Source organism: Spermophilus citellus (assembly GCF_964194105.1).
Source record: "Spermophilus citellus genome assembly, chromosome: 8".
NCBI lineage: Eukaryota > Metazoa > Chordata > Mammalia > Rodentia > Sciuridae > Spermophilus > Spermophilus citellus.
This window is the reverse complement of record NC_138189.1, coordinates 58,089,142-58,116,541: the sequence shown is the minus strand read 5'-3', so window position 1 is coordinate 58,116,541 and position 27,400 is coordinate 58,089,142. Positions and strand designations below refer to the sequence as shown.

Here is a 27,400-nt window from a genome sequence, read left to right as displayed (position 1 = left end):
GGGAATGGGATGGTGGGAGTGCAGAACATAAGGGGAAGAGAAGGGACTTTTTTTTTCAACTTGAGCAAGCATTAGACTTAAAATGAAACTATAGAGCACTCTTAATTAAGAACAAGTTGTGAAATAGTATACACAATGAAGTATATGGAAAATGACAATCCTCAGGACAGGGAAATGACAACACCCCAAAACTGTCTGACCCAGAAGAGGGAGGAGGAAGGCAATGACTAATCCTCTCCCAGTAAATCCTTTCCCAGTAACATAAGCCCTGAGGGAGAAAATCAGACTTTCATCCCTTCCAGGGTTCATCCCAAGCATCACCACCAGAATCAAACATCCATCCCTTCCCAACAACAATGGGTCCTGAAGCGAGGAGACAGATGCTGAAACTCTGGGTCCTGGACTTTTACCCTTTCCTGTTGCTAATGACCCCGAAAAGGAGAAAAGCAAGTAGTAAAGCTCTGGGAAACAAGGAATTCCAGAGAATTAAGTAGTGATACCAACTTCTGAGATTATTCCAGTGACTGTGAGTTTGGGGCTTTTTACAACTTCTTTCCTGACTGTCCAATACATGCTACTTCTTTCTCCAATAATTAAACCACCCTCATTGTAAACTATAAAACTCAAACCTCTTCTGTAAGTGGCGGCCATTTTTTCTGTGCAGAAAATGAACCCCTCCAGTGCCTCACTGATTGACTCCACTAGGGAATAAAGGAAGGTTGGATGACCCCTTTGAGGGCTGCTTCCATCCCTGTGATTTGTGTTTTCATAATGGTGCTAAAATTGTGTTGGTTATTGTTGCTTACACACAGTATGAAAACAAATCTATAAAAATAAAAAAATACAAACAACTAATATGATTATAAATGACTAAGTATGTAAGCTCCTAGATGAAAGTATGGTATAAATAATTACCTCCAGGAACAGGGAAAAGAGGCCCAGTATTGGGTATAAGATCTCAACTTCTTTACAAGAAACTGTAAAGACTCTTGTACTTCATCAGTTCAGTACAGTTAATCACTCCTATTCATGCCTTCCTCCAGATCACCCAACGCCTTCTTCCAATAATGCTTCTCCAAACTTCTTACACATTTCATGTATTGTCATCCTAAACTGTCTCAAATTTCTCCAAGGATGACTTTCTTTTTAAATTTAATTAGCCACCTTTAAAGTCATCTCCATCTTTTTTGTCCCTCACTAGTTCTCAGAGAGTCCCAGTAGTGAGGAGGAGCCAGACTGTAAATGCCCTATCCCTGCCACAGGTGTTATTCTTTCATAATGTTAAAAGGCTATTTTGAATGTTTATAACCCATAACTCAGATGAGAATTAACATTTCTTTTCATGAAGTAGCCTCTAAGGAACTAGAAGTCCTCTGCTGAAGTGGGGTGAGAGACAGAAAATTGAAACTTTCACAGATCCACAAATTTTGGAAAATAACAATCCTGGACCACAATATTCGATTCTTTTCATTTTTTATTAATTTCAACATAGAGCAAAGAGGTCAAACATTTGAAAAAAGTTGTGTTTCTTAGAGTGTTGATTTTACACCAACAGAAAGACAAACAGATGGATAAAGTCTTAGTCTCTTTCTCTTCTTCTCTGGTCAGGCTGAAAAACAAAAGGAGAAAAATAGAAGAGCTGTTTGTAAAACGTCATATATTTTTCCAGTCTGCTACAACTAATGCTAAATTGCTTCGATTGTCTTTCTACAATTTCCACCAGCAGAAACAATTTAAACCTTCCAAAGCTTAGCTGGGTTTCCCTTCTTCTGGGCAAGGGCACAGGACACACCAACATGTTGTGAAGTGCACTCTTCTTCAATGGTTCTGCCAGACTCAAGTCAGAGGCCTCTATCACCACTCCTCAGGGCTATCTAGCACCTACTCTTACCTAAATCATACCTAAACAAAAAATATCTGCTCAAATTTGGAACCCTAGGAAGAAATTTATTCCACTTAGGACTGAAACACATCACATTTGGGAATGACCAAATTTTTGGAGATACAAATTTGCTATTCTTTGGATGCATAAGTAGGTATTATTATATGGTTAAACAACCTGGTTTTACCAATACTTTTTTTTTTCAGTGCTGTTCTATTTTTTAAATACTGCTGCAAAATATTACACACACAGAAAAAAAAGTAAAACATGTTTATGCTTAGATGTATATGTTTTAAAGTGGGTGTTTTGTCATAAGAAGAGAAATTCTATTAAACTTAATATGTTGACACATTGGAAATTTAGTAGCACATTATTCATTCTATAGCACAAGTTCATATAGAATACATCCCTCATTGAATTATATTTAGGTTGAACCGTGTGAATCCACTGATATTCATTGATATTTTTGATCTGCAAAAATGTTCTTTCATATGGTTCTGACACCTAGAGTCCCTGCTGGTGAGGCATCACTACGATGACTGTGTACACAGTCACATATGTCAGAAGTGGCCAATGGTTAACTCAACACTTTCTGGAATTTTGACTCCACCTCTTACTACTATCTTGGTTGTCCCTTAGATAGATAAATTATGTAACCTATCCTTTTATCTAGGTGTCCATGTATTCATCTACAAAATGGGAATAACAAGAATATCCAACTCAGACATTATTTTGATAATTATATAAGTTAATATATATAAAGAGCTAAGAGTATTGATTGGTGTTTGTCTATATGGCTCTTAACAAATGTTTAGTCATCTTTGCTTTTTAATAATAATGATTATAATTACTTTTTTAATAACATAAAGCATATAGTTACCTGAGATGCTTGCGATTGTGATGTTTTTTATGCTAAGGCAGCTTGAGTTGCAGCAACAAATTTGGGGCCCTGAATACAAAGAAATGACAGATGTTGAGAAAATATTAGCATTATCATAGAATACATAAAATAGCAGGTTATACCAAAAAATAGGTGATATACAGTGATTGTATCTGCATCACCCCCTTTAATTCACATTAAACTACCAGGATCTCTATAGGGAAGTTCACCAACAATCACCCTCCCCAAGAAAATAAAAATATATCTATTGTCAGGGTATAGGGGTGACTATTAAATGATTTAGATATTTAAATGTCCATTCCCACCTGAACTAACTTGTAAAATTCTGTCAAATGAGAAGATAGCAATTTGGGGGAAAATGTTTAAATTAATGCTTTACTTTACTGACCAAAACATTTTAGGCCTTATAAATATGTCTATCTATTCATACCAATTACAAATTTGGAACAGAAGAGACATTACAAAAATTAAATAATATTCCACGGTGCCGCAGGAGATAAAACCAAGAACTACTAAACTCATTTTGTAAGACAATTGTTCATAGAATAAGATCTCTGCTCCACGCATCTTTCAAAACCTAAATTCCTAACCCCTGACCTGACCAAATGCACAAAAATGAAAGTTGGAAATATTAAAATGAAAGCAGCTTCAGCACCTCCTCAGAGAAGCAGGTCTCCTTGTTGTCAGCCTTGCAGCACTTGTCTAGAAAAGCTATGAAATCCCCCATCACGGTTTTCAGTTGATCATTTGTTGCTGTGGGCTTATGTTTCACCAGCTCAGCAAGTGCTCTGCATTTGAACAGAAAATGAAAGACACAGTGAGAAAAACTTAAGAATATAAGAAATATGAAGGATATAAGAATGGCACTTAACATCATAAACCTTGCAGGGCACTGTGGCGCACACCTGTAATCCCAGCAGCTCAGGAGGTTGAGGCAGTAGGATCACAAAGTCAAAGCCAGCCTCACCAACTTGGGGGAGGCACTTACCAACTCAGCGAGACCATGTCTCTAAATAAAACATAAAATAGAGCTGGGGATGTGGCTCAGTGGCTAAGCACCCCTGGTTCAATCCTCAGTACCAAAACAAACAAAAGATTATAAATCTTGGAGCCAGGCAGTTCGGGGCTTGAGGCCAGGCATGCCATTCTAATTTTAAATGAGATTAATAAAATCCACTTCATAGGGCTGGTGGGAGAATCAGATAATCAGTGCAAATCACTCAGTGTTTTAGAATTTCAGCAGATCTCCAGAAAGTGTATGTTGTGGCATTTGGATATGGTTCAGATTTTATAAGCTATGCCACATTGACTTTTATAGATATTGAAGGGTTTAAGATAACCTCTAAATTTTTAAGACATTAAACGTCATTGAAAAATCTTCTTCTCTAAGAATCTTTAAAGTTCATCTTTGAAATTTTCCCTATTCAAAGTTAATTATGGGGAGATTATACGGGTTAAGATTTCAAACAAGTGGGAGGTGGTGTTTCCCTTTCATTGACATCTGAAAAGACAACAGAGACACAGAGTGTGTTATGTGGGAATAATAAGTTTTGAAATATTATTTATAAGTATGGATCATGATTACAGGCCACCAGAGATGACAGCAATTTTCTGATACTAAAGTTCATGCTATGGTCACCTTTTGTAATAGCATTGAGAAGTTAAGCCTCAAAACTCACATTTCTAGATGTTTTCTGTTCAATTGCCATTCTCAAAAGTCACATCACAGGCTTTTCTCTCACCTGTGGGGTCACTCTAGAACCAACTTAAAGTACCATTCATTCCTAGAAATAAATTCCCCTATGATTTCTACAATTAATTTGCCTCTGGATACAAATTCATCAGTTAAATGTTCAGCCTATTCTCGTGGACCTGGCCTATGATCTTATTCTACTGGGGTATTCATCCACAATATCACTATGAATAGTTTGCAGATAAGAGTCTAATAATATAGTTTTTGCCCCCTAAGGAAAAAAAGCCATTCATTTTATTCTTGACAATTTTATCAACTTAAAAAGGCCAATACTTAAGTACATTACTCTAAGAAGTATAATCAGTACATGAGACAGTTTGCTCCTTTCAATTAATATTCTCTTCATCAAGACTACAAACATGTGATAATGAAATATTGCTCACGTTTGTTTCTTGATTTGTTGCTCAGTCTCTGGAAGTGTGCATATATCTGCATGGAAGGTGAATGTGTCAGCATGGAATTCTTTGGGAACATATGTGTCATCAACTGATAGAGCAGAAAAGCATGCCCGCTTGTTCACAAAGGACTCAGAGCAGCATTTGGTGATTCTCTCACTCACTGGATTCTTCTCATGCATCACACACACTGTGTTCAGGATTGCAGTCAGCTGAAGAACAGGAAGGAGAGCAGAAATTCAAAAGAGGCAAAATTGAAATTGTCCACGAACACTCCTTTTCCCACGCACCCAAAGTTGTGACATACTAAACTAGTAACAATAAATCCAAAGTTGACTGAGGCAACAAATGACTATCTTTGAAACTAAGCATAAGGGACTCTTTAACATGACTCTTTTACAAGTAAATCTAGATGTCTCAATATTCTTAATACTTGAGAAAATAATTCATGAAAATAATTGGAGGTGATATATCCTGACACATGTGTTAGAATAGGAAAGAAGTAGTCTTATACTGGTACATGAAACAGAGACACCTAAAAGTAAAAATTTAGGAAATGCCAAAACACTGAAAACTCGTGAATCTTTTTAAAAAACAAGTTATAACTTTCATATTTTAACTAAATTCTAAGTTTTATAGTCGGAATATAGGTGATCAAGTTCTAACTGCTACTACCATGCACATACACAGATATACCCCTGTTAGTCATGTACACACGTTAGTCCACTCCTGCCTCTAAAAGTTACTTTTGTCAATTTCATAAGATGAGAATTCAGTATTAAAATTATTATATTTTAAAAGACTCACATAGTCTTCAACACAGGGCATTCTGTGTGATTCAGGAAGCTTACAGCACTTGGTGCCCACTCTTCCTAAATTTCTTGATGCCTCCACAAGAGTTGGAGTTGACACCTGGGGTGCTTTCTGAGTGTAACGGATTAGAAGTCTGTTTTAAAAAAAAAAAGGGCCATGTGTGTTTAGCCAAACAAGAAACTGTCTTTTTCTAATATAGTAGATCAAGCAGAGGAAAATCCATCCAAAATTAACTAATATGTCCTAAATAGCCATTCATCAAATTATGTTTGTCTATGTCAAGCACAGTGGTACAGGCCTCTAATCCCAGCTGCTCAGGAAGCTCAGGCAAGAAGATTACTTCAGTAATTTAGTGAGGGCCTAAGCAACTTAGCAAGACTCTATCTTAAAAAAAAAAAAATTAAAGTAGTAGGGTTGTAACTCAGTGGTAAAGCTCCTGTGTTCATCCCCAGTACCTGTCAACAAAAAATATCTTCATATTCAGGGTGATGGCTGAGTGTGTCAGAAAAAGACTTTGTCCTGACCAATCATTAAACATGGCTTTGAAGCCACCTGCACCATATAATAATGTTAGGATGTTTATCTACCTTATTATAATCCAGTGACATTAATATACTTAATAATCATTGCATTATTAATATAATTAATAATCATTGCATCTTTGTTTCATTAAATTCTATTGATAATGTAATATAAATCAGGACTATGATAAATTTTAAATATGTGGGTGAAAAATGGGAGGAAATATCCCTGTCTCAATAGGAATGGTGCAAGGATTAAACTGAAAGTGACATTGACAAGGCAATGAACCAGGCATGTTATCCAGCATGTAAGAATCACTTATAAAGAATCCCAATCACCATGTAAAGTCAATGTATGACTGTAATCTACTCAATGGAAGAATCTATATATTATTCACTATTGTTAGCCCTGAGCTATATATATAAAAGAGTGCTAACTATGTAAATAAACTGCACAATAAATTCCTACCATGTGTCCCTTCTTCTTTCTTGACTTTTCCTCCATACATAAGGGCCTATTAAATGGGGACCTTACTTCAGCATGTCCTTTTGTCTCTATCTTTTCTAGGGAGTGAAATTCCACAGGAAAACAAAGACATGATCATCAAAGTCTAATGTACCTTCTGAACATCCACTCTTCCCACCAATGGACCAATAGGAATGCAATTTCCCATATTAGCTAAGTCCATATCTTTGGCATGTTTTTGTGTTTGGCATTTATATTACTTCTTGAACTACTGCTTTTCAAGGCCTACTACTTCCTGCTCTGTAAAATGCTGCTAGGGTTCATTTACTCAAAAACTATCCCTTAACCTCCAAGGAACATCCTCAGTTGATAAGCCAACATTTGGCACTAACCCTCCCAGCCTACATATTCCCAGTCTCAAAAGACCATTTTTTAAAACTGTACACAAATAGAGGCCTCTGCATCCTATCGACTATATTTTCTCTACTCTCCAGACTTTCTTGATAAAGAGAGTTTAGAAATATATGTGTATCTTTGCTATTAAAAGTCATATGCTAGGCAGCCTATATATGAAGTATTAAATAATAGCAAATTGGTCAAGGAAAAAAAATCAGCGAATAAATAAAACTACTTACGCATTTTGGAATTTATATTCCCCAAGCTGCTCATAGAGATCACAGTTTTGCTTGACTATATTCTGAGGCTCAGTCACAAGAGGCTCAAATTCCTCAAACTGGAACATAAAAGAATCCATTTATATATCCTTCTGAGGACCAGCTACCGGTCACTTTTTACCCCTTCCTTCTTTCTTCCCAAAACCACATGAGTAGATGTTCAGTGCCACATCTGTCACATTACATCAAACTGTTTCTCTTATTTGACAAGACTGTATAGTGCACGTAGTTAAGAATCTTCAGCCTCAGAGATCAGTGGCTGGCTTTGGAGCCAGACCACCTGACTCATTTTCCAGTGGTGCAGCTTTACTTACCAGTTCTGAGATTCAGAATCCTCATCTTCACAATAGAGGTAAAAATAGTGCTCACCACCCAGAATTGCTCTGGGACTCAACTAAGCTAATGAAATTAAAATAGCACCTAGTACATAGTAAAAGGTCAATAAATGTTGGTCCTGAGTAATATTATTATTATTATTATTATTATTATCATCATCATTATTACTATTACTATTATTATTAGGCCATCTCCCCAGTTGGATCCTCAGCTCTCTGAGGAATGTTGCCCTCAGTATCAGTTGCAGGACGGTGCCTGGCATACAGCAGCTTCTTGGTAGAGGAAAGAAAGTCGTTCTCTGGAAACCTTTAATATATACTAGTAGGCACCCTAAAATCCTCCAGAACAGGTGTATTCTAACTTATCATCATGTAAAACAATTCCTAAACCTTCTCAAGAATATTTTAAAATATTCTAAAGAAATAAAGTTTCATAACCTCCTTTATGATATTATCTCCAGTACTTGATATAATCTTGGGTCAGGTTAACTTTCTTTGTATCTAAGTTAAATCTCTTTTAATTGACATTTAAATTTACCTGACCTTATTTAGTTCTCAGGAATATGGAAAACAAAGAAATGATGGCCAAGATTTTGTGAAATTAGAGATTACTAACTTCCTAGCTTTCTTTTCTAGACCAACTGTTCAAAATTTATTAACCATTCTATATAAGGCTATTTTTCCCTAAGATGTTTAAGAGCACAGAATTGAATCTATCTCAAGAAAATATGTAAATTATACTATGTCTCTTTCAGTCTTGTATTGTTTTTCTTTCTCAATTTTAGAATCAGCAAAGACCTGTATTCTTCTTTCCCTGCAGGACACCTACCACTTTGCCATAGCATGCAGGAGGATCAGCTTCAGCACAGCACTTCTCCAGTTTGGCTTCATAAACCTTGGCAATTCTCAGCAGCAAAAGGGAACCATACTCAGGGTACCTTCTTGAATATTCATACAAAAACCTAAATAAAAGGAATATAGATTTAGTTGTACCAACGAGCAAGAATGTGTACGTAACTAACTCCAAGTGTAACTAAAATTCCCAGGGTCTGAATTTGACTAAACCCCATGTAGTGAAGTTTATTGGCAAAGGACTTGGGGTTCTTCCTGTGCTCAATTTCTGGTTTTGCCATTTATTTTACTCTATTACATTAGGCAACTTATAAAGACTAGTTTCCTCCTCTGTAGATTGGGAATGATAATAATACTCATATATTGGGTTATGAGAAATACATGACACAATGTGTGCAAAACATATATTGCCTGACACATCTTAAATATGTCATGAATTGTACCTGTTATTTTTATGTATGTGTAATTTTATTTGGATTACATCTAAAAAGCATTTCACTAGACAGAGATTTATTCTTAATTTTTTTCCTCTTCATATGACAGAAATCTTATACAATACATCATTTTATTAAATATTATTTAGTGCAGAAAAAAATACTGTAATCCAACTATAAAAAATGTAAAGCTGGTCATCATTCTTGTTGATCATATATAATCATTTGTTATTTAGCTGCTTTATCATACTACTGAGCTTTTGGTCTTTTCATTCAGATACAAAACACCTATTGTCAAATTCTATACTTTTTCTATACATATTTGATGCCAACATACAGATGGATAGAGATGATAGGCAATATATGTTCACATATATTTTATATATTTTTAAATACCTGTTTAATAATAATTAAGCAAATAAATGTTGTATACATAATTCGTATACATACAGATATTTCTAGAGATATTCCCAGAGATATCCTAAGGATTAACAAACATTGAGCTTTTACCATGAATATATACTGAATGGCAATGTTTGAAATTAATTAATTGTTTTAACCTTTAAAGACTGGGAGACAATGGGTTGAAAAAGCATCCTGGGTAACATGGAAACTGTAGTAACTCCAAAGGAAACCCTAGCATATCTTCCTAGATCATGATCTTGCTAAATCAAGCACTATGAAAGGGTAATTCCTTATCTAACTTACGTGCCCAAGAAGATATCTTTTGCCTCAGCATAGTTTTTGCAGACATCTTTATCCTCAGCATAATCGACTGTTAGTGCTTGTAAATCAGCAGGCTTGTCATCTTCCACCTCAATGAGGCAGTGATTTTTTTCCAACGGGGGCTTAGCACAACATTCCCCCACTTTCTTGGAGATTGTGTCTTGATTATCACAAATGTAATTGGAAAGAGTTACCTGTAAGGAGGTCAACAATTGTTCAACATAAATTGGCATTGCTACACTTTCTCTCCAGACCATTATGATGTTGCAGAACAGGTTCACTATATTCCAAGGCCGTTCATTCACAACCAATGTGGCTTCAATGAACACATATCCTCAGTCAGTGCTTCTGAGCCTGGAGCCTCTTAACTACTAAAACATATGCACTTGATCACAAAAGATAAGGTAGGAACCAGTTGTCATTTATTTGTTTATTATAATTAATTAATCTCAGCTACTTATTAATTTCATATTTCCACTGTTGAGGAATTTAAGTTTTTTAAATTAAGATCCCATGCTATTTTTTCAAATATTGCCCTCAAATTCATTTTGAAACCAAATAACTAAGTAAAGATTTTAACAAATGAGTCAAGATCACAGTCATGGGTCTTATTTATATGTGTGTGTGTATATCTTAAATTTCCAGGAAGTGTCATGATAGCTCAGGATTCTGATATATGGTCATTATTTTTGATCTTTGAAAAAAGGGAGACAATACTACAAATTTGGGGAAAGAGATTATATTTGGGAAAACACTTAATGAAAGGAGACAACATAGAGGGGAAAAATGCTTCATTTCCAAAGGTCTCTTGAGATAATAGCCCTTCTTCAAACCCACTTTTCCCTAAAAAATATCTTAGCACTGACTTGCAGCTGTCCTCATTCAGTTTCAGCCTAGATTCTCAGAGTACGACTGAAAGAGGTTACAAATGGGTAAAAAACTTTTTCAGGTGATTTAGTAACTGACAATTGTCCTAGTTATGCTAAGTACATTTATTCTACCAACTTAAGCATGTAAGCTACAAAAGGAAAATTAATGGCTCTTTACCCTGTCATGTACATCTTCAAGCAGATCACCATCACAGGATTCCTTGTTCATTTTTGTAATATCTGTTGCCATCTTGGTAATTTCTGTAAATTCAGCATGGGTAAATTGCCGGCTTAGACGAGCTACTAACCTTAAAAAAAAAATCCCCCCATTAATACATTATAATCAGGCAATAACTGATGTGAAATTCCTATGAAAACTCCACTTATAACAAAGAATTCAAGACAGACTAACACATAGAATTATTTTTTTAAGTCATTGGTTATTTTAATGTCCAAATGGTCATCTTTTTGCCTATTCTCTTAAAATTATCCATTGTATAAGTGTGTGATGAATGGAAAGCTGATGATTCATAAAATCAGGAATCAAAGAGGAATGCTGAAAGGGGAAACAGTATGAGGAGCATCAGGTATGGAGTCCTGATCTGTCTTCCTAATGTGACTTCATATCTTCTTAGCAGTAAAATCCTAGGCAAGTTACTTAACTTCTCTGAACTTTAGCCTTCTCAGTGTCACAACATCATGCTAAATGGAAGGACTATTTTGAAGAATAAATTATATAATGCATGTGAAAATATTTTATAATCTGAGAAGTATCACACAAACTCCAGTTGCCTTTTTCATTTATTTTTTTTCCTTCCTGCCTGACTACTAAAGTTCTTCAAGAAAATTAATTTCATAACATCTACATAATGAGGGAGTTTTTATTAAGCATACTTTTACCAATAAATTGATCCAGCACAGCCTCTAAATTCTACGACAGGATATAAAAGGCTAATGTCACCATTCTTTCCAAAATCATTTTAGGACTGTCTAAATGCTATAAGAATACTTCTTTCTCAGAACCAGTCATTGCCTGCATAAAGTGTATTTTTTTTTAAATTAGAGGTATTTTGTTTATCAATTTTGTTGGGTTTTATGGTTTTTATGGTAGGAATTATAGGCAAAGATAATTCAATTGAGAGTCTCTAGAGAGCATGCATAATAGCTACTATTTTAATTTTAACTTCTATTAATTACATTGATTCATTGTTGACTGACAGGTAAAGGATTGGAAGGGCAGGTAATATTTTCCTTAGTTCAGATACTGAAGAATGTTCACAGAATCAACTAAATACTATACAAACAGAGACACAGGCAAAAACACGAGTTTAAGAATAGAGTTGGAGCTATGTGAAAACTACAAGTAGTAACTGTGGCTTAATTGTGACTGAATTTAATTATCGGGACATAACAAGAGGAGTAGACACCTTCAGGTCATTGTGGGAAAGAATAAAATTAAATAAAAGATACTGACTAGAGTTCTGTAAAAGAAATAGATGATTAGTGTAAGATTCCTATTCTACATAAACAAATAGAATTTATGTGATTTCTTTTTAGGACAAAAATGATTATGTATTCCAAATTCTTTAACAACTTAGAAAAATAAGACAAACAATGTCAACTTCTTACTCATTTTCTGGATTTCAACTCTATTAACTCTCTACCTTTTAGATAACAACGACAACAAAATATATCTGTAAGGATTGGGAGAAATGACACATAAATATATGCTTTTGTCAATGGAACCATTATCATTTTTACATATTTAAAAAGATACAAGTTGTGTTAAAAAATATTTACCATGCTTTGAAAGCTCTTTCACCGAATTTCTCAAGAATGCTACACTTGAGTCTATCTTTGGCAGAATAAAGCTTTATTTTCATCTTCAAATTCTGAATCTACAGAAAGAAAGCAAATTAAAAAAAAAAAAAAAATATATATATATATATATATATATATATATATATATATATATATTTAGAGAGAGAGAGAGAGAGAGAGAGAGAGAGGGAAAATAAAACTTCTGTACAAAATACCACTTCATAAGCCCAGATGAGACTATGCCACATTCATTCTACATTCCCAAGTACTCCCTTTGGGAAATAATTATTTTACTATGTAAGAGGAAAAATTAGTCTGGTAAAAACAGAGGACTCTATGTAGTTAAAACCAGCATGGACACATTGCCAGAGAAAAGGCTTCTGAAAAAAAAAAGTGTACACTAATTCCCAGGTACATATAATTTAGCTGAGTTCTTAATTTTGTTTATACAAACATCAACAAACTCCCCAGAGAACAGAATGAGACACACAATAAATACTTAGGGAAGGAATAAATGAGCTCTTGATTCTAGTTGCACTAATATTCTCGACTTTGCATTCTCTCTCCAACAAAAAGTCTCTTAAGAAAAAAAAACAAAACACTGTGGGCCCTTGCTGTGCAATTACACTTCATTATAGAGATCCTCAGAATAAAGAGGGGCAGGACATTTAACTATGTGCACAGTGATTCCCTCCATCAGATCAGCAATGGTAAAGCTCAGAAGGAGGATGGAAGCCTAGGAGAAGCCTTCAAAAAGAACAAAACTTCTTGGGGGAACATAAGAGTAAGGAAGGCTGTTTGGAATATGTAGGGAACTTTCCTCAGGCAATTAAGCTTTTCTAAATCTAGCCACAAGATGTTCAAAATCTGAGGTGGCACTATGAACTGGTTCTTTTGGGGGGAGTACCTTTGGTGTCAGGCATTCTTCTTTGTCAGCAGCTTTACAGCATTCTGTCAGATAGCTTTTATACTTTTCAGCCAAGTAAATGAGTCCTGCGCCACCGAGGTAAGGTTGTCTTCTGGCAGCTTCATATAAAAAACTATTAAAAAAAAGATAACAAGAAATCATTTTTCCATACCACATAACATTACAAAAACAATTACAATCAACATTCTTCCAAGAGCTTCCAAAAACCCAAAGACAGGTCATTTACCATTAAAGCTTAATGTTTGCCTCATTGTCTTGTCTTAGTCGTTCTTTAAATCATTGAAAAGAGAGGTTGAATTTGTGAAGTTTGTGTGTGTGAATCACATATATATGGTCAAATGGAGTGATCTAATATTGCTGACTAAAATGAAATCAATTCTGAGAATAACTATATGTTTTCTCAGAATCTTATCAAACATGCATGTTTCAACGTTTCATATGGATCATACCCTGTTTCAAGATCAAAGAACTTTGATCATATTTTTCGTTGTGTAGAATTTTGTGCTATGAAATATTATTCCTTTAAAACTCATCCTTAGAGCAAAACTTCCAAGTCAATGTTGGAAATGGTGTGTGGTATGGTCCTTATTATAATGAGTATTGACTTATTCCTTAATTTTAAATTTTGAAACATAGATTACTTACTGTCCCAAAGCCTTCTGGTCACTTTCTTCAAAGGAGGTGCACAAAGCATCAGCATTTTTTAGATCAACTGCAGGGAGGTTAGGCATTTCTTCTTTGTGCTTTACGAGGCAATGGAATCTCTCAGCATCTTGTTTAGCACAGCAGTCAGCCATATCACCATAGGTATCACGAAGATTGGCAATTGAGCATGTTTTCTCTCCAAAGATAGTGTCCTAAATGAAAGAGAACACTCTTCATTTTTCTGGGCAGGACTTTATTTTCTTTATTGCCAAAAAACAGCATAAAAATTTAACATACTGTTAAAGCTTGGTGAATAAATTATCTATATTGCACATATGTATGGTATATCATATATTGAAACATCCCAGGGGACCCCATGAATATGTTTTATGTATGAGGTAGAACATAAATTTAAATATGAAAAAAATCTTAATGAAATACAAAATTTTAAACCCATCAAAAAAGGAAATTGTATAAAAATTCACTTCCCCCATTAAATTTCCTTGATTTGGCTACTTCTGTGAAATTGTCATAACAATCAACTGCCACAATATTACTTATGATGAATAAAACTGAAGGACAAAAAGAGAGTTGATGGCTCTAAGGAATGTTACCTTTCTCTGCTTCTTACCCATCACTAGGGAAAGTAGCCTATAGTGCAGCAGGTGAATTCATCTTAGGGAGGAAATACTCAGATACTTTCTCATTTAATCTGCTTCTTTTTGAGAGACTCAATTTTTTGATAGATACCATATACAAATCTACCACACATTATTACTGCATTAAAATATAGATTTTTTTTCATTCTAGAAATATTTCTCTCAAAGTATTTCACTCATTGAGTAAATCCTTTTTTCCCTCATTCATTGTTATAAGTAAATATAACCATATGGAAAATTCACTGGTCTAGACAGAATTTATTATTTTTTTAAATGCACTTTTAAAAATTCATATGTAGAACTAAAAAATTGGGGGAAGTAAAATTACTTATTCTTAAACAATGAGAGATGCGTCTAGAGAGAAACAAGAAGAGGAAAGGGTCCACTGACAATATGAACCTTGTACAAGCCCTAAAGAGGCATATATAGATTGAGTGGTGAAAGAAACATAGACCTCTTATTTTGAAGATGTATTTGGAAATAGAAAATATTCAAGTTCTTCAAAAGAATTTTTAAGTACATTTTTTAATTTTATGTAAAAACATTAATAACCCTAAAATGATGAATAAATAACTATAACTATTATTTTGCCCATAGCATAGAAATCAGTTGGTGCTTTCTAGAAGTAAAAATCATGCTATTACCTCAAAGAGATATTAGACTCTTGTTTTCAGTTGGGTATTATTTACATTATTTAGTCAAGGTATGGGAATAACTGAAGTGTCCATCAACGAATAATAAATGGATAAAGAAAATGTGGATGCATAAAGAAAATGTAGTATCTATATACAAGGGAATACCATTCATCCTTTAAAGGAAGGAAATTCTACAACTGGCACTAATGCAGATGATCTTTGATGACATTGTGCTAAGTGCAATAAACCAATCACAGACATACAAAGATGGATGATTCCTTTAATATGAGGTATCTGAAATAGTCAAATTCACAGAATCAAAGAATAAAAAGATGGCTGCCAAGAGCTAGGAAAAGGAGGGAATGGGGAGTGACTAATCAAATGGCATGATTTCACTTAAGCAAGATGAATAAACTGTAACAATCATCACAAATAACATATTTCACACATAAACTTTTAAGAGGATAGAACTCCTGTTAAGTGTTCTAACCCCAATAAAATAAAGTTAATAAATACACAAAGATACATTATAACTATTAGCCTCTATAAAAAGAAACCAAACTTCTTGAAAACAGATTGTTACAAATCACAAATTGTCATTTAAATACACAGTGACTATCAGTGTGTTTTCTCAATGAAAAAATCTTGTTAAAACTGTGGGCATACCCACAATATCTGTGTCCATGAATAAACAGTGAATGACTTATCAGTCCATATGAAACTTTTGAGTGTAGCTTACAAATTCAGTCACTTAATAATAATGTTTTAAAAGAATCTTTCCTTTGAAATACTCATAATAAAGAAAAAGAAAGAATCCTCAAAATCAGAACTTACAAGTGGTTTGTTACAATCTGCCCCTGAATCATCAGCAGCACATGCTTTTGCCAAGTCAGTCACTTCAGTTGTGAATTTTGCAAGGTCATCATATGAGGTCTTTTGGAGATACTCAGAAAAGGTAACAAGTACCCTAAAACAAAAAACACAGAAACATGTAGCACAATAAAACTTGAACATAAAACAGCTTGCTATACTAGAGAGCAAATCACTTATGTGTCTACAATCTATGTTTCTATATCTTTCTTATAATTAACCAGAAAGCCTATTCATATGAGGTATTATCTGAGACCTAATCAGGCACATGTGGCTTCCTAGGTAGGGAGGACAGTATTTCAGCCATGTCCTAAAGTGTATGGGTTCATGTCAGTAGAGACACATACATAGGGCAAACTAGAAAACTGTATACCAAATAGATTTAATTGTTGAGACTGGGCTTTGCATAAATCCTTTGAGTTATTTAAAATGAAAAAAAAAAACCCACATACCTCATTTAATTGGGCTGTAGGATTGTAATGACCTTTAAAAAACAGGCTATTTTCTAAATTTTTACTAGATTAAAAAAATATTAAAATGTTTCCAAGAAACCCCAGAACAATTTGGTATGTAAAGGGAAGTTAGTAAGTGAGCTGCCAAAGGAACCATGTATTAGTCTTCCCATCACTGTCCCAGAGTTTCTGGGTAGTATGAGAAGTCCAGATTTTAACTGTTCAATACAGTAGCCATTAAACACATGTGACTATATTTTTAAAATATTTACATTTAACTAAAATTCTATTTAAGTTTAAATCAATTAAAATTTACATACTTAAATGCAATTTAACTAAACTTTAATACAATTTTGACATTTTATTCCTCCATTACACTTGCCATATTTAAAGTACTCAACAGCCACGTGTGGCCAGTGGCTACCACATTAGACAGATACAGAATATTTCCATCAGTGCTGAAAATTCTATGGAGCTGCAATGCTATGGAATCTGGACCCTGTTGATAGGAGAATATAACACCTTTAGTGTATTAACCAATGTGAATCAGAAACATTAAATTTGACTCTTCCATATTTTAACTTACAGGGCTTTGAAATGTTGCTCTCCCAATTCTTTAAACCGATCAATAATCTCACTTTTGCCTAGGGGAAAAGGAGAGAAAAAAAACACAATATGTGTTTAAATATTAAAGGAAACAATGAATTAGATTCTACCATTTCTTTTCATTGAACTTAGGTTATTCATTGCTTCAAAATATTGGATTCTGATTATTGCAGAAAGTCTTAGGATGATGAAGTATATATTCTTTATTTACAGAAGAATTATTCAATCAGTAAGAATATTATTTTAAATATTAATAAATTTATTTTCTAACGTGGGTAGGATCTAATGCTCTTATAGTGCCTATGAACAGCAACTGAGAAGAAAATCTAAAAGTAAATACAAATGGAAATTCTACTTATATTATTAATAATACAAGAGTTTTTCTGTTCTACATAGAGCAAGGTCCATTAGGTAGGCCTTGGAGATAGTGGTGAATCCTATTTTCTTCTCTGTTCTATGAAGTTTAAGTCACTCTGCCTGGCAGTTCTTTATAGAGAAAAGAAATTACTTTCACTAAGTAATTCTCACCGTGTTGTTTCTACTTGAGATATTCGAACCATATTAATTAAATAACCACATAAGCATTCACAAAAACAAAAGAACATCACATTCTAGATATAAATGTTAAAAGGAAACTTAATTCAGTATGCAGGGCTTACTGAAACTTTTCCTAGGGAAAAAAGTTGTACAAAGGAAAAAATGAATTCTTACCTGCTTCTCGACGAAACACACCCCTGGAATAAGCAGAGCTGAAGAGAAAGAGAAGGGAAATAAAGGTTACCCACTTCATTGTGCCAAAGGCTTGTGGGGTTGATAGAAAAGGTAGGATGAATGCAGGGAAATTAGCCCTAATATACTTCTTTAGCCAATAATTGTAGATTATTAACTAGACTCATCTTTGTATTTCATTGGCTCCCAACTGATTACAAAATCATAAGATTCTTGCCAAAAAAATTGTTTGACTAGATCCCTTGCATATGTTTGCCATCTGGAACTGTTTTCTCCATGACACTTTGTCAATTTATTAAAGTTATGTAAAACACCTTATCAAATTTTACATAACAGTTTAAACGATTTGTACCTATTATTCATTACCATGTTCTTTATCTGCTATTTCCCATTTGAACATTTTGGTTTGTGATGTTTGCAAAAATGCAACCAACCCAATGATTCTCCTTGGAAATAAGACATATTAAATAAAAGTTAAGATCCAAATTGCATCTACTACTATTAATTCCAAGTATGCTTTTTATCTAAAAGTAATGAAATATTTATATGCACAGACATCTTATAGGGCTTCTATTTCTTTTGAAACCATCTGGAAAAAAAGTCTTATTTTTGCCTCAAACACAAACTAGGAGAAAAGCATAGAAACAATAACAACTAAAATAGATATTAATAAGTTCAATGTTTCCATCCTAGCTATGGCCTAAAAAACAAGCCTAAACTAAATAACTTAACTAAATAACTGAGTCAGTCAAAATGCCCCTGACACGTACAGGTACAGAAAATAATAAGAATACTCAAGAGACACTTTATAATGAAAGAAATATATTTTCTATGACCTTACTTTAAATAGTTATGCACAGAAGAGCCTAGAATAGATGAGAGAGACCGAGGAGTTTTTATTGATTTGTTTCTGTTTTTGTCTTTGTTTCAGTGACTCAAAGGAGTTCTGAAAGGCAATACCAGCCTGGTCTTTCAGGCCAAAAATGAACAAAAGTTAAAGAAGATTTGCTCATGAAATTATTTCCATTGGAGAAAACTACTTTTTAAAAAGCCAGAAAACTTATATTGGAAATGAAAAAAGGAAACTGATCTGAACTTCTAAACAGAGAAGATAATTCTTTCTTTGATAAATTATGAATTGTTCTTTTAATCTCCTCCAAGGAATGGGTGATAATTATTTGAAGTCAGTGGCCAAACCTAGCCTTTTCCTCATGTGAGCCCGGATATATAAGCAGGCATGCAATCACATCACTGAATATATTCATATTACTAATTCACAAATTCAGGCCTTTGTCACTCTCATATATACTTCATGCATATTTTTTATTTAACAAACAAAAAGAATAATATCTATCTACTTGATATTGTAATAAATTATTATGCAATACAATGATAAATATCAAAAACCTTTAAAAATGATTCATTATGATAGAGTAGGAACTTTGAATGGATTTTTCTATATTTAATAAAGATTCAATATCTTTAAAATATAAAATGACAATACCTGAAATAATCTTTCCTTAACAGTTCCAATATGGTGGTTTGCATGCATGTATCCTTATTAATGATTATTTGATAATTGAGAAATTAAAATACATAATTCTTAACATTATCTCCATGCATAAATTTCATCTTAGTTAATAAGAAAATTCTGAACATTTGTGTTTTGTAGATTCTCAAAGTAAGAATTCCTGCTTTTTTCTCTGAAAATCCTGGTGTGAATTCTGCATGTACATTTGTACTAGGAGTAATAAAGCCACATCATTGTTGGTTATTTATAAATATCCTATTCTTTAAATTTTTAAACTTTATATTTAGTAAATCATCAGAGAACTTTGGCATGAAGGTAAATGCAAACATTTAAACTAAAAATTTTAAATATGGTTTAGAGAGTCTAAATTCCACCTAATAGAATAAAATAGGTTCAATAATTTTTAAATGTTTTCTTATGTTTATTGGAGAGGTTAAAAATAGAGAGTAGTTAGAAAACTACTTTATTTGGAAAGTATAATTGTGTGTTAATCACTGAGAAGAGAAAAAAATATCCCAATTGAAAAGCAAATATAACTGGAAATAAATAAATAAACAATAAGCCTTTATTCCTTTTGTCCTTTGTTTTTCATTCCTTTTAACAAGGTGGAAAAGGCACTGGTTGAAAGAACATGATGTATCTCATTAGACTAGTCTCACTTCCTTACCACCTCAATCATAACCTTAAACTTATACCTTCAACCCACCCTGGGATTCCTCAAGCTTCTCACAGAGTCATTCAAACCAGGCTTGCTCCCAACATGGAAATCTGCTTGGCCCAGACTTATGCCATATCCCTCTGGGAGAGATTACTACTCATGGATTTCCTCTTGGAAATAAAGTGAAACAGAGACATGAAACATGACAACAATACCTAGTAATATCCTTGGTATTTTAAGGGAATTTCTAAAACAACCATTGAACTTATAGTCATTCCAAAAAAAACAGGAAATTTGGATTTATTTAGAGAGAACACAAGGGAAAGTATCTTTTCCTAGCATTCATTCAAGATACAATGTACATATGCAGACCTCACCTATCATGAGTGGCCTGAAGTATTTTCTAAAAATACATAATAGTAGAAGAGTGAAAGATTAAAGAATCAGAGTAACTTAGGGAAACATAAGAATTTTAATTTCATATTCACTAAAGGAGATATATCTCCTAATAAAAATTAAGACAGTTGCTCAAAATGTATAAACTTATACAGGCTTTTCCAATGCAACTAAAAATTATAATCCAAATATCAATTTTTCCCATATTACTCCCATAAACCCTAAAATGTCTCCAAAATATCCACTTGGATTAATGAGAAATATAGAATTTGCTGAAGGTGTTTTTAGGGATGAGATAGAGAAAAGTTTACATCACAAAATCAAGATAGAGGGGCAAGCCCATGGTGTAGTCAATATTCACCTCTTCTTTAACTGATCCACTAAGAGAGGAAACATTATGAAAGGTGTCTAAGTAACAACTAGCTCAACTTATATATCCAGAAATGGCTGCACTAGATTTGCAATATTCCCAATCAAGTTCATGGAAAATGAGTGAAAAAAAATGTGCAGTTCACAATAATGGTGTTCAAGTCTAGGAAATCAACTCTTATCAACAACCTATTTCTTACAGATCTCTGCCCAGAAAGAATCATGCCTGAGGCTGCACAGAAAATTGAAAGAACTGTCCAAATTGCAGTTTCAATTTTTGAGATTGAAAGGAGGTCAGGAGGGACTCAGGATTTGCCTTACACTGGTGAACATACCCAGCTATGGTGATGCCATCAATAGCAGAAATTATTTTAAGATGATTATCTCCTACACTGATGAGAGTGTAAAGGGTACCTGCATGACAAGAGGGGCTTGAGTAGATAGCACATCACTCATAACCTAGACTACTGAGGCTTTTGTCTTATTTCACCATTTGGAAAGTTAAGCCCTTAGAAGTGACATTTATGAAGACAGTGCACAATAAGCTGTGCCAGTCATTGCAACAGCCCCCACTCTCACTCTAAAGGAACTGGAGCAGTTGAAAAACTAAAACAGGTTGCTGGATGAACTGAATAACAGCACCAAGATCCATCACTCACCTATTAAAGAGTCAGATGAAGATATAGATTTTAAGGAGAAGACTAGACTTAAAGTCGGTTTCCCGCCCTCTGTGGTTGGATCCAATCAGTTGATAGAGACCAAGGGCAAGAAAATCAGAGGCCACCTCCACCCATGGGTACTGTGGAGGTGGAGAACTCAGAACACATCTTTCTGGAGCAGAGAACAATTTGACATCATCCATATCCTGGATCTCCAGTGAGTGAGCCAGGGCCTTCACCACAAAACCTCCATTCTGGGAGGCTCAAAAGAGGAGGCAGCAAAGTGGAGAACTACAGCCTGAATAAAAACCACATATTGCTGGAAAGGAAGCTGAGCTCTGTTACCACAAAAAGGTGATTGCAAGGATGCAGGCACTCTAGATGCAGGGCAGGGATGGCCAGGTGGGGACCTGGGATACCACACACTAAGAAAAAAGAAAACACCCTAAATTAGTGCTAGAGCTCTGAGTTTTCATGAGATTGTTGGACAGGTGCCCATCCACATTTTCTTCTGTCTGAATTTTAATTTTCTTTCTTTCTTTCTTTTTTTTTTTTTTTTTAGCTTTAGATGTGGTGGGTTTCCCCCTCCCACCGTAAAGTGCTTTTAACATTTGTATTTTACTGCTATGTTACATTTTATATTTTGGAAGGTGCTCTTTCATTTTCTTCTTCCTTAACTAATCACCAATGTTAGAAATGATTTCCAAGAATCAGTCAGAATGTATAGTTCATGTTGAATTTCTTTGATATAACTGGTCTAATAATTACATTTAGAAGCATTCTTAATTTACATCTAGAAGATTCAGACTTACCCACAATGCTCCTGTGAGAAATATTTCTGGCGATATAAAAACCTGTTTTAGGGCTAGGGTTGTAGCTCAGTGGTAGAGCGCTTACCTAGCATGTGTAAGGCACTGGGTTAGATCCTTAGCACCACATAAAAATAAATAAATAAAATAAAGTTATTGTGTCTATCTACAACTAAAACAAATATTAAGAAAAAAAACCCTGCTGATTTGGTACAAAAATTATTTACTTATTAAGTTACACCATGTGGAGACAATTAACTTCATCAATTGTATGTTTATATTCAACATCCAAAACCAGTTTTGCTGCTAGAACAATATCATTACTTCATATATACATATGCACATTTGTTAGTGAAATAAAATAAAATTATCTGAGGTAAATGTCTACATTTAAATAGCTTTTTAAAACACACTTTGAGGCATAAATTTTAAGAAATCTCCAGATTCTCATACCACTGTGCAGAGTATATACCACAAGCCAATTTATTTAGTGTTCTCCAGTAATACTGCTATTACTGTGCTATGGAGAAAACCAAAGCAGCTCTGAGCTCCAGTTTTCATACTGAAATTATGTCTGCAAACTATTTTTACTCAATTAAATTAGAAAATATTTTTTTAAGAAAAATTGGCAATTTATCTCTTTAGAAAGCATCTTTTTTTTTATTTCATACTGCACTTTAATGCCTTTTCTGTATCTGCAGGTGCACAAGATCCACCTTAGCAATGGAAAATTGAGGTCCATTGGTAGACATGCCCCCTGAACCTAGTCTTGTCTGATCAGGGTTCCTGCTTCCAAGCCTCCAGATATTGAAGCCCAGATCCCTACCAGTTTTCTGTGTCTTGGATTTTCTCTAACTGTTCCCTTTTGGAATAATTTCTCTGTTAGGAGGAAAATAGCAATGATCACTTTTAAATGACAGTGCAGACTGTCTCCTCTATTTTCAGCCACTGTCGTTTTCTCCTTTTGTGTAGTACAATTTTCTTTGTATAGATGCAGAATGAAAAACATTTCAAATCTGTAGCCTAAGCTATCAACAGCAGTCAAAGCTGCTCCTGGTCTGTTTTCTGTGTACTATGGTCTTGTCCTTCCCCTTTCCTGTGCTTTCTTCCTCTGTCTCCCTGTGACACATTTCAAGGGTCACTTTTTTTTTTTGTAATCATTTATACTAATGTTAGGAAACCTAACCACAGAGAGGGCCCGCAGAAAGGAGACAACACATTAAGAGGAGGCAAGTGCTGGGTCAGTACTATCATTTTGAAATGGAAAAAAAATGCTTCATTCAAGAATAAGAAAGCAATTCTTGTTTTTGCTGCTGTTTTGACCAGAAAAATATAAAATGAAGTCAGTGTTGATCAAGAAATATTAGTTACAAAAATGTACTACAGAAAATAATCTGCCATTCTAACTTTGCCCTTTCACTGTTACATAATAGTCAAAGACTGTATATTTACACTCAGTGTGTCAAGTTCTGACCAAGAAAAGTGTTACGTGACTTCAGAGTACATCTGTGCAGAGTCAATTACTACAGTTATTTTGGTATTTATTAACTTTTCTCATAAAAAATATAAAGAAAAAAGAAAATCAAATATTCAAGTGATCAATGAAAACTCTATGTATGTTCAAGTAAAACTGTATTAACTGCCCCCTAATAATGGTTATGAAGGGTGGGAGGGCTTACATAGCCATACTTCTTAATCCTTGCTGTTTTGATACCCAAATCTAAATACATAATTTTGCTCATAGTTGCTCTTTTACTAAAAGATAATTTATACCTATGGAATTGTATTTTGAAACACTCATTTTACACAACAATTTTATATTTATTTAAACTAATATTTTCAATAAAGCACTATTGTCTAGGTATTTATAAACATACACAAACACACACACACACACACACACACACACACACACAATTATCATCTTTGGCTTGTCCCTTCTCTTACTTTCCCCCAAAACTCCCTTGGTGAAGGGTTCCTGGTTTTTTGTTTATTTGTTTTTGCCCTTTTCTTAGTTTAGATTGAGCCTCTGGAATTTTTGTCTATTTCCACTCAGATTTACTAACCATTTACTTTAAATTTCTTGATTATTTTACTCTGTAGTTTCATTCAGTTCAGTATAATTTCTAGCTTCAGGCTTATACAGGTAGATTTATGTATATCTCTATACTATATGGATCAAGTTGAATCAAATTATCCCTAAGGATCCTTCTACCTTGAATACTTCAGGATTCCATGTTTCCCATGTGATGGTTTTATTAAATGAGACAAGGTCCTAAATGGTGGGAAAAAAATGTAACAAGTTAGGAAACTGGGTGTCAAGTTGGAGAGCTTGTCCATTCCTAAACTAAACAGTTGCTTTGCAGATCAACTAACATTTTTCTATACAGATCAACTTAACATTTTTAAGAAAGGAAATATGCAAACTTTCTAAACTGTATTAATAAAATGAGAGTTTCCCATACTTTTTTATCAAACTTTTCTGAAAGAAAAATATAGCTACTGCCTCTAATCTGTGCGTATCGATTTTTTCAAAAATTAGCAGCAAATAGAATATATAAACATAGAAACAAATTAATATTAGTGACTCCATTCATAATGATAGCTAAGATAGAAATCAAGCAGAAATGAATGCACTGTTGAGAGTTTATTCACATTCCATATTTTGTCCAAATACAAATCAAGAGCTTACTAACTAAAAGAGGTTTAAAGTTACAAAAATAAACTTTCATAATTTGTACTGATTGTATAGCTACAATGTTCCATTCCTTAAATTTTAGTGGATCAGATTCAGAATATTTTCACTACAGGGTAAAAAATTTTTTCTCCTCAGTATCTTCTAAAGTTTAACAAATTGTCAGTGTTTTGTGATCTTCCAGTGGTTTTAGCTAAATCTTTCCCAACCTGCTCCCTGGCTGAAGCTGGGAATTTAAGTCCTGAAATTCTTGTATCTTTTCAAGTAGCTCCATATGGGATAACATTGAAAAATAAATTATCTGATCTAAAAAAAAAAACTTGAAACATTTAAAAAATAGATCTAGGACTGGAATTATAGCTCAGTGATAGAGTGCTTGCCTACATGTGTGAGGCACTGGGTTTGATCCTGAGCACCACGTAAAAATAAATAAAAGTGTCCATACACAACTATGAATATTATTTTTAAAAAATAGATCAAATAAATAATTGGTTTATTTTCTGCTCTAGCTTAATTATAGTAAAACTACTTAATGTAAATGTTTTAAAGTGATTTTTAAATATGATTATAGGATGTATAAGTTTTAAATTATTCAAATTAGTTTTTAATTATATAGACATTGAATAGAAAAATTTCTCTTATTAGAATAATGTATGTGGGTTTGAAGGTATTTTCTAAAAATAGTCCACTTAATACACTGTGACAAGAACATATTCAAATAGAATAAAGAACTAATTTCAGTAACATGGGATATTGATAATGGTAATGTCCTTTCAAAATGCTTCTGATTTATAGTTGTGACATGGAAAGTATATTTAGCATTAACAGCTTCAATAAGTAGTTTAAATACATATAATTACTATTTCAATGTAATTTCAATTTTTTTTGCACAATTTATGTTTTCATGCATTAAAATTATATGTTAGCCTTTCTGCATTTAATGTCTTAAAAGCAAGTGGTGGTATTGATTAGTCCAAACTTCTTTTTGCAGCTATATAGAATATTGGGGCAGGGTGGGAGCACATCAGGAATGATGGTATCTGAAGCAAACAATGCCCTGGCATCACAGCAAACACTTTGTTTAGATTATTGCCTTAAAGATAATTTAACACAATTTGACTCATATAGCATGGAGATATATACAAATCTACATGTTCAAGTCTGCAGCTAGAAACTGACACTGAACTGAATTTATCTACAGAGTAAATAATTGAGAAATGTGAAGTAAACGGTTAGGTAACTATTTATTTAAGAACCACAGTGTTCTTGTTGACAGGGCAGAAGGCACTAAATAACATCCCATGCTTTCAGTGGTATCTCTTATTCAGGTTTAAAATTTATTGAGTGTCCCCTATATGCCAAGCCTTATTAGACTCTGAGGATACAAAAGATTAATAAGGCATATTCCCTGACTTCAAGGAGCACAAGTACAACAAACATTGGAAGATAATTATAGTGCAACATTATAAGCTACTATACATGTAGACTACAAGTTAGGACTTGGAGAAAGGCAATCTTGTGCATAAATCAGATCTGTGGGCTTTAACCTCTTCAGCTACATATGCAATTAAACAGACCGGTGAATTTCAAATTTGTCAATGAGTTCATTTTTACTTGTGAAAGAATTTTGCCTGCAGAAATGGTGAGTCAGCAGAGTACTGAGGGAGGTAAGGAGGATCAAGATGTGCAATTTCTGTATGTTTGATAAAAGATTAAAGCAAACTGGAAAGATGGCAGATTAACTGGAAGAGGCAGTTCTCACAACTTTGGGACTCAAATAGCAAGGAAATCACATCTCCAAGAAATGAAAAAGCAGGGAGAAAAAGTCACTGTGCTTATACTCAATGTGGGAGAGAAAGCCTTGAACCTTGGAAAAGTTGGTGAACACTAGACAAGGATATGGAACTGAATTGGAGCTGAGCTCCAGGTGAGAGCTGGGTGGGGAAAAAAAGAAAACAGAAAAATACAAGGTTTGAAAAGATCTATAAGTCCTGAAATATCTTGATGTGGGGAACCCCAGAATCGGAGGGGCAGACCACTCTGGGCAGACCCAGAGGCTATTTGGCCAAATAAACTGGTAAGCAAAAGGTATGGTCAGCCAGCTCTGCACAGGGTGCATAGACTTAAACATCTCCATGTGAAAGCATGAACTCAACCCGGATGCTTGGATCCTGGAATTCCAAGCTAAAACCATCACATGAATCCAGCAGCCCAAACTGCAAGATCTAAAGTGGGCCTAGAAATCAGGAGTCTCTGTCATAAGAAATCATATTGCCTGGGGGCATTAGAGATGAGAGAGGCCAGAGAAAGTCTGTGT

General features: G+C 34.0%; 1 protein-coding gene across 1 annotated transcript; it reads right to left on the bottom strand.

The window, feature by feature from the left end:
* Positions 1 to 1,513: 1,513 nt before the first annotated feature.
* Positions 1,514 to 18,027, bottom strand: LOC308654604 (albumin-like; the record flags this gene model as incomplete). The annotated part of the gene is made up of 15 exons (XM_081304258.1): positions 1,514 to 1,609; positions 2,763 to 2,831; positions 3,439 to 3,571; positions 4,920 to 5,143; positions 5,739 to 5,877; positions 7,367 to 7,464; positions 8,570 to 8,702; positions 9,735 to 9,946; positions 10,800 to 10,929; positions 12,422 to 12,519; positions 13,350 to 13,482; positions 14,016 to 14,227; positions 16,144 to 16,276; positions 17,218 to 17,275; positions 17,949 to 18,027. 14 exons carry the CDS (start codon positions 18,025 to 18,027, stop codon positions 2,790 to 2,792), a joined length of 1,824 nt encoding a protein of 607 aa, XP_081160384.1. The 3' UTR covers positions 1,514 to 1,609; positions 2,763 to 2,789.
* Positions 18,028 to 27,400: the final 9,373 nt, after the last annotated feature.